Here is a 7345-nt window from a genome sequence, read left to right on the forward strand (position 1 = left end):
CAGTTTGGTAACTGCACAAGGGCAGCTGGTACCTACACCTAGGAGCTTAGTGTAGAATTATTATTATTAATAATTCTGTGGGTGCTTTTTTTACTGTTTTGTTTTGAAGAACAATATTTATTGATCAATTCTGTTCTTACCTGGCATTTGAGAATTTGATGCAACTGTTTTCCCCCCTCCAAAATGTCCATTGGCTGCTACCCCATATGTATCCTGTTCTAGAAAGCAAGCTGGTATTACTAAGAGTGTGCTAAGCTGGCTTATTAAATACCTTCAGCAAAAGAAAACATCAGAATTGGGTATTTGTAAGTTTAAAAATGACTTGTATTTGTTTCTGTAGAAATAAGAGTTGCCCAGGCAGGAAGCTAGCTGAAGGATCTGATCTCTTGGCATCTGTATGCTGCATGGAGGTGCACTCTGTGCACCTCTTGCCTTCGTTTCTGCTGGGTTGCTGAGGTGATGCTGCAGCTGCCATTGTTGTGCTTCTGGAAATCACTTTGGTTTTGCTGCTTTTCCAGATATCCAGCTCTTCTCACCTTCCTCTTTCTGCAGTTTGTTTCTCTTTTGTCTAAGCATGGTCTCTGCTCACACTTTTTCTGTTCTCACTCTGTGACCCTCTGTCTGTACATGTGCAGTCTGCCCTTGTACCTTCTGTTCTGCCCGAGGACCAGTACTTCCTTTTGTTCCATGCTCATTCCTCTAGAATTATAGTACCCACACTTCTTCCTGAGAAAGATACCCACAAACCTGACTGCAGCCCCTGGTTGTTTGTAGCTGTACTGTCTTTGGCCACAGACTCTCCATCTTCTAGCATCTTCTGACAAGCTCTGAGAAAGGGGAGGACTCTGATGTGGTGGGCAGTAGTCTGTGAAGGGGCACAGACATGAAGTGTCAAGGACTAAACCCATTTGAAGTGGCTGGATTTGGTGCCCTGGGGGACAAGCTTTGAACCTGAACTTCTGCCTAGATGAGTGTGACCGTCCTCCTATTCTCTAACTTGGCAAATGTTACTACTCGAGCCCTTTATTGGAAGGGGCAGTCCTCAGCAACACAACTGATCCTTGCTTTCTCTACAAGACAGACTTTGTGATGGTTGGTCAGGAAACTGTCACTGAAAGTGGGGCAGGAATTAGGAGTCCATCAGGGCATGGAGGAGGGGTGTTTTAGGGGGTGAGTAAGAGTAAACGGGGAGCCATTTGAGATGCAAGCCTCCCTTTAGGTTCAGGTAAAAGCCTGTCAGCAGAGCAGCCCTACCCAGGGAAGTGCTGTTCCAGAGTGAGAGATGTGACAGGCCTTTAACAATGCACTCACCATTGGTTTGACTGAGGGGAGCTCATCTTTCACCTCGTGACCGGACTGTCCTGCTTTTCCTTTGCAAAAAGACATCTGAATAATACACCTGAGATCATAGAGTACACAAGATGGAGTTTTAGGTGGGAAAGCGAGGAGCGAGAGCAATGCAGGTGACACCATTGCGGAACTCGCCATGTGCAGAAGATGCCCAGCACCAGCTTTCTGTCCTGGCTCTTCAGCTGTGGGAGCAGGGGCTTGCAGCATCTCCTGGCTAAGATCCACTTCCTCAGACTCCACTATAAAGTGCGACCCCAACCAGCATCTGGGACCGGGGATGTAGCAGGGTGTCAAACTGGGATCATTCCCCCCTGTTTCCTTCTGGACTTGATGCTTTTGCTTAAACTGTCAAATATTCATCAGAATTCTTTGTCCTCAATAATATTTCATTGAAGTGCCTGTACCACTGCTCTGCCCATGAAGAATGGAGGCTGCTTCTGTACGTGGAAGGGCATTAACCCTCGGAGAGGCTCCCCAGGCATTGGGCCAGGCTGCCAAGGCAGTGGTGGAATCACCGTGCCTGGAAGTGTTCACAAACCGTGTATTTGATGCCCTCAATGCCATGGGTTAGTGTTGGCCTTGGCAATGCTGGGGTAATGGTTGAATTTAATGGTCTTAAATGCCTTTTCCAACCTCGTTGATCCTAGGATGCTGTGGCTAAACCTCGGTACTGCGCTGGTGGCTCCGGGCGCCGCTCGCTGCTGCCGTCCTGTGGCCAGAGTTGGGTACTGCAGCCCGTTCCTCCGCGCAGGAACCGGGGCGCTCCCGTTGTCCCTGCGGGCCGGGGCCGTGCGCTCGCTGCTGCCTCCCGGGGCACGTTCAGGCCCAGGGTGCTCGTGGCCGCCGCCCGGTGCTGCAGGGGTGAGGTCTGCGGCCACGAGCCCGATCAGGAGCCCCCGGTGCGCTTCATTCTCCCGTAATGAACCTCAGGCGCCTCGGAGGCTCCTGCCCCGGCATCCTGCGCCCTGCCGCTGTGCTTGTCTCTCTGCCTTTGCCCTGGTTTCAGCTGCAGCAGAGTCAGTTCTCTTCCTAGGATCAGGTGCAGCGCTGCCTTTACTCTGAGAACAACGCTGATAACACACCAATGGTTTAGTTGTTCAGTGGCTTTTACCCCGATCAAGGACTTTTGAGTCCCATGCTCTGCCAGTGAGGAGAGGCACAAGAAATCGGGAGGAAGCAGAGACAGGACACCTGCACTAGCCACAGGGATATTCCATACCATAGCCTGTCATGCCCAGTATCGAAACGGGAGGAGTTACCCTCAGGATCCTAATTCACATTGCATCTTTGTTCATAGCTTCTTAATCTTTCATGAGATTGCACCTGGATGTGATTCTTCAGGCTCTTTTGTTATTACGTTTTATTGTATCCACTGTATGTATGTGTGGACTGGAAATAAAACAAACTCGGTGAGTTTCAGACAATCCTGTGCTATCCAGCCTACGATTCTGGACTGTAGCTTGAAACACACAGTATCTTCTCTTATACTCCTCAGTTCACTTCTCATAGCTGAGCCAAGGTAAATCAGTAAAGTACAACTGAAATGACAGCAGAAAACTTGCCAGGAGATAGAAGAATCCAACTTCAGGAAGCAGGATTTGTGTCCGAGTTCTCTGCCCAGCAGGTACAAAGATGCCCCGCATGGAAAAGGCACTGATTCTGTGTTACCTTTCCCTTTCCCAGGAGGCTTCATGGGTTTTATGTTGCTCTGTGCTGCCTCTCGCTGCTTCTGGTCTTACCTTTCCTTTAGGCTGTGTCCGTAGAGTTCATTTAGGACAATTGCCTGCAGGAGCAGACAGGAGCTGTGGAAAATGCTGCATTCGGTGGCAGGATCACTTTGCAAATTGCCAGACTGCTTCAGCATGTGGGCTCCCTGACCTGAACCTTTGGGTAACCGGTAATAGCTTCGTATCGGTGATGAATCTGTGCACACCTAGGTGCTGCCTTCTCTTTATAAAGGGCTGCTGTCTTTAGTTCATACAGGTACAGCAGGGAGCCCTTTGCTGACGTTTGACTGATGCTCACAGCGCTGTGGTGATGTGCCAGGTAACTTAACACCCTCTGCCATTACAGGGGATTACCATTACATGTCCTGTATCAGGAGAATATAGTAGAACTGATGCCACAGCCCTGAGCTCCAGTATCTCTGAGACAGGGATTTGGGAAGCAGGATTGCTCTTCTTGCTGGTAAGAGACCTTGGGTATTCCTATTAAAAGAAATGCTTTTCATCTGTGAATTCAGTGCAGGTTTTTAGTGGTGGTCACCAGGTAACTCGAACCTGGTGTTTGATTTGTGACTCCAGTTGTTACTTGATCAGTCTGTGCCCAGGTTTCAGTCTTTTATTTGTCTCTCGGACAGATGGTTTTAAGGAACAAGCAGGATAAACGGCAGCACAAGTTTATTTGAGGAAGGTCTGTTCTCCATCTGGTCCTACACTTCACAAGCTGAGGGAGTTCTCAAGTAACCCTGAAAACCACCCCTGCCTTCATGCTGCTCACCTCCTGTCTGCTCAGTGCCTTTATTGCTCAAAGGCCTTTGGAACCCACTGCAGAGGCGGAGGTCTGAAAGGTTCCTCCCTGCGCTGCCGCTTCCCTCCCCTCCTGCAGAAGGGGGTGGTTTTCACCCTGAGCACCACCAGCTGCCTGCCCTGCCCGCACTGCCCATCCATCATTGTGCTGGTCCTGAGCAGCCGCAGCCGGGTGCTGCTGTCCCCCTGCACTGACACCGATGTCGCCTTCACCCTGGTCTCCCGTGAGTGCCCCTTCGATCCCACCCGTGTCTGTGGGAGTCCACAGGGGGGGTTTGCACTGGGGATGGGGAGGACGGGTGGGGAATTGATGCCCCAGCCTGGGTTGGGTTGGAAGGGACCTTAAAGCTCATCCAGTTCCAAGGGCAGGGACACCTTCCACTGGAGCAGCTTGCTCTAAGCCCCTGTGTGCAGCCTGGCCTTGAACACTGCCAGGGATGGGGCATTTACCACTTCTTTGCTTGTCCCCACAGAGCTCCACGCTGTCCCTCTGGGCCTTCTCCCTCCTGCTCAGCTCCATGGAGATTGTCTTCAGCATCCGCTGCCTCCTGCTCACCCTCCACCTCTTCCTCCTCTGCCACTGCTGCCACGGGATGCACCGGAGGGAGGTGACTGCTGGTCCTGGGCTCAGCCCTGAGCAGGGCTTGCATGGACCCGGCTGGGCTCAGGGGCTCTGGGATAGAACTCATGCTCATTCTCATCCTCTGTGCTTTGTTGGGCTCCCTGCAGGCAGCCCCTGGGCAGAGCCCTGACCCCATGTAGTGCCTGGGCTTGCTGAGGCTGCACAGTGTGGGTGCTGCCTGGCTCTGAGCAACCCCATGGCTGTGCCCTGGCAGCCCTGCCCTGCCCCAGTGCCTTCACAGCCCCACAGCAGGACCCCACTGTTCCTCAACCCAGCTCCTGGGTGGATGTGTCCTTTAAATGCCACCAGCCAAGACCCATGAGCCCATCCCCATGGCCTCGGCTCACCTGGGGCTGCACTGAAGCAGGCAACTGGGCTGGATCCAGATGCTTCAGGGATACCCATTCCCCATTGATGCCTCTTTCCCACCACTGACTGCACTGACACAAACTTTATTCTGTAGGTATTAAAAGACAATGAGTGCGTCCCCATCCCCGTGGCCCCTACCCATGTGCTGGCTGTGGGGAAGGGGCTGCCTCAGCCCCATGGCCATGTCTGCATGCATAGGGGGTGCTGGGGGTCTCCAAGTCCCTGTGTCTTTGTCCTCGTGCCAGGGATGCAGTGGTGGCTTCACCATGAATCTGGGTTCATGTCCCCAGTGCTGGGGGGACCTTCCTTGCCTAGGGCAGACCCTGCTCCATCCTTCCCCACGCTGACCCAGTGTGGGAGCCGCTTGGCCATGGGGACCATCCCCCTTGGTCCCCCCCTTGCTGCAGCCTCAGCCAGGCTCCAGCTCTCTCCCTATGGGGCATGGAAGTGGGGGGAGACCACAGGGGCCGGGCAGGGGACCGTGGCAGTGACCAGCTGCAGGTTGGGGGGTGGTGTGGGGCTGTGGGGGGGGTTCCGTGGGGCTCAGAACTGCGCGGCGCCGCTGGGGTCGCACTGCAGCAGGCGCACGATGGACGGGTCGCTCTTGGCACCTTTGATGAACTCCTCCAGAGAAAGCTTTCCTGTGGGGCGGGGACAAGGCTCAGCCCGGCGCCCATCACCGCAGCCCCGGGGCACAACCAGGATTGGAGCCCTCCCAGCACCCGGGATGAGCACCCTGGGGTCCGCTGAGCCCCTCCGGCTGCCGGGGCTCCCCCCCCCTTAGTGAGCCATTTAATCAGCGTGCGTGCAGCTCGGTCTAAGACCCCCGGCTTTAGCAGCGAGACCTTTCCCTTAATCCCTCCAGCCCTCATTTACCGTCGTTGTTGGTATCCATCTGGCGGAAGATCTTTTCCGTTCTTTTCTCCGGAGTGGATTCATCTTCGGGCATGGTCATCACGGACGAGACCATTTTGTAGATGGCCTGCGAGCGGGACGTGGGGAGGAGGGATGGGGGGGAGCGAGGTGTTTGCTGTCACCCATCCAGGAAAGGGGGCCAAGCTTTGGGCTTCGCTGTGCTGGGAACGGGGCTGGCGTTCAACACCCTCCCCGTGTCCCCCCGTGGGGAGCTTTGGTTGGGATGGGCGCAAGCACCGCCACCAAAGCCACGTCCCACCCCAGGGCTGGCACACAGGGGACGTCCCCAGCTTGCACCCTACGAGGGGGCTCAGGGGCTCGGTACCTGCACGATCTCCAGCATCTCCTCCCGGCTGATGTAGCCGTTGCCGTCCAGGTCGTACATGCTGAAGGCCCACATGAGCTTCTGCTCCAGCTTCCCGCGGGAGGTGACGCTCAGCGCGATGATGAACTCTCGGAAGTCGATGGTGCCGTCGCCGTTGGTGTCGAAGGTGCGGAAGACGTGCTCGGCGAACTTGGAGGCGTCGCCGTAGGGGAAGAAGTTGGCGTAGATCTTCTTGAACTCTTCCACGTTGAGGATCCCGGAGGGACAATCCTTCAGGAACCCCTTGTACCAGCCCTGCAGCTCCAGGTCCGAGAACTCGGTGTTTTCCCGCAGGTCCTGCAGCATCTCGGGACGCAGTTTGCTGTTCTGCTTCCCCATTGTGCTGGGCCCGGTGCCGGGGGGTCCCTCTGTGCTACAGGAGGGGAGAGGGATGGGGCAGAGCTCCCTGGTAGCCCCCAGACACCGATGCGGCCCCTTCCATCCCCTCTGAGCTCTCAGGGCCAGCCCCAGGGACCACCCAGCGCCAACCCCTTTGTGTTTGCGTAATAAGCCCCTATAGCCCATCAGCACCGTACACAGGTGATAGAGAGCCCCCAGCAGGAGGGGAGGGGGCCGGATTCGGCGCTGGTTTGGGCTCTGAGGCCAGCCCGGCTTTGGGGCTGGCCGGATCTGGGTCAGCTCCCTTGGAGGGAGGGTTATTTTCAGCTCCTCCACTGCCTCCGTTAATATTTGATACCTCCGGTGGGCACCGGAGCCCCAGGCAGGGCTGGGGGCTGCAGGGCGCTGCTCGGGCCCCCCCCCACACCCCCGGGGACCCGGTGCACCCCATCCCATTGGGGTCACCCCTGGGGAGCTCAGGACGGGTGCCCAGTGTCCCCGGGTCCCCACATTGGGAGGCTTGGGGGGGGGCTTTACCCACTGCCCCACCCCAGCTGTGTTGTGATCCCTGTGTGGGGAGAGGGGGGGCTTGGGGAGGGGGGGGACTTCAGTGCCTGGAGACCCCAAAGAAAGGGGAGCCCCAAACCTCGCATCCTTTGGAAGCGCAGGGCCAAAAGGACTCCCCAAGAGGAGCAGCCCAGCAGGGCCGGACCCCCCCCGCCCCAGTTACAAGGGGCTGGGACCCCCCCATCACCCCCCCATGGCTCCATCCCCGCTCCCGCAGCCCAAGGGAGGATCTGCGGGCTCCCGCCCCACCCAGGGGTCCCCAGTTGGGGGGCACCACCCCCACCCTCACTG

General features: G+C 56.3%; 1 protein-coding gene across 1 annotated transcript; it reads right to left on the reverse strand.

Annotated features, from left to right (window-relative positions):
• Positions 1–5375: 5375 nt before the first annotated feature.
• Positions 5376–6560, reverse strand: HPCA (hippocalcin). The gene is made up of 3 exons (XM_061480181.1): positions 6110–6560; positions 5746–5851; positions 5376–5510 (listed from the first exon to the last, which is right to left on the reverse strand). The coding sequence occupies exons 1-3, from the start codon at positions 6485–6487 to the stop codon at positions 5413–5415; spliced, it is 582 nt and encodes a 193-aa protein (XP_061336165.1). The 5' UTR covers positions 6488–6560; the 3' UTR covers positions 5376–5412.
• Positions 6561–7345: the final 785 nt, after the last annotated feature.

Source organism: Pezoporus flaviventris, unplaced genomic scaffold (genome assembly GCF_033815535.1).
Source record: "Pezoporus flaviventris isolate CSIRO_AGI_PZ_B2104156 unplaced genomic scaffold, CSIRO_AGI_Pfla_v1 ptg000176l, whole genome shotgun sequence".
Lineage (NCBI taxonomy): Eukaryota > Metazoa > Chordata > Aves > Psittaciformes > Psittacidae > Pezoporus > Pezoporus flaviventris.

What these genes read in the sequence shown, in the direction of transcription:
- HPCA (XM_061480181.1), bottom strand. Translation starts at nt 6,487, where the DNA reads ATGGGGAAGCAGAACAGCAAACTGCGTCCCGAGATGCTGCAGGACCTG. An exon ending in AGATGCTGGAGATCGTGCAG is followed by an intron (nt 5,852 to 6,109) that starts GTACCGAGCCCC and finishes TCCCGCTCGCAG; the next exon opens with GCCATCTACAAAATGGTCTC. An exon ending in GATGGATACCAACAACGACG is followed by an intron (nt 5,511 to 5,745) that starts GTAAATGAGGGC and finishes CCCGCCCCACAG; the next exon opens with GAAAGCTTTCTCTGGAGGAG.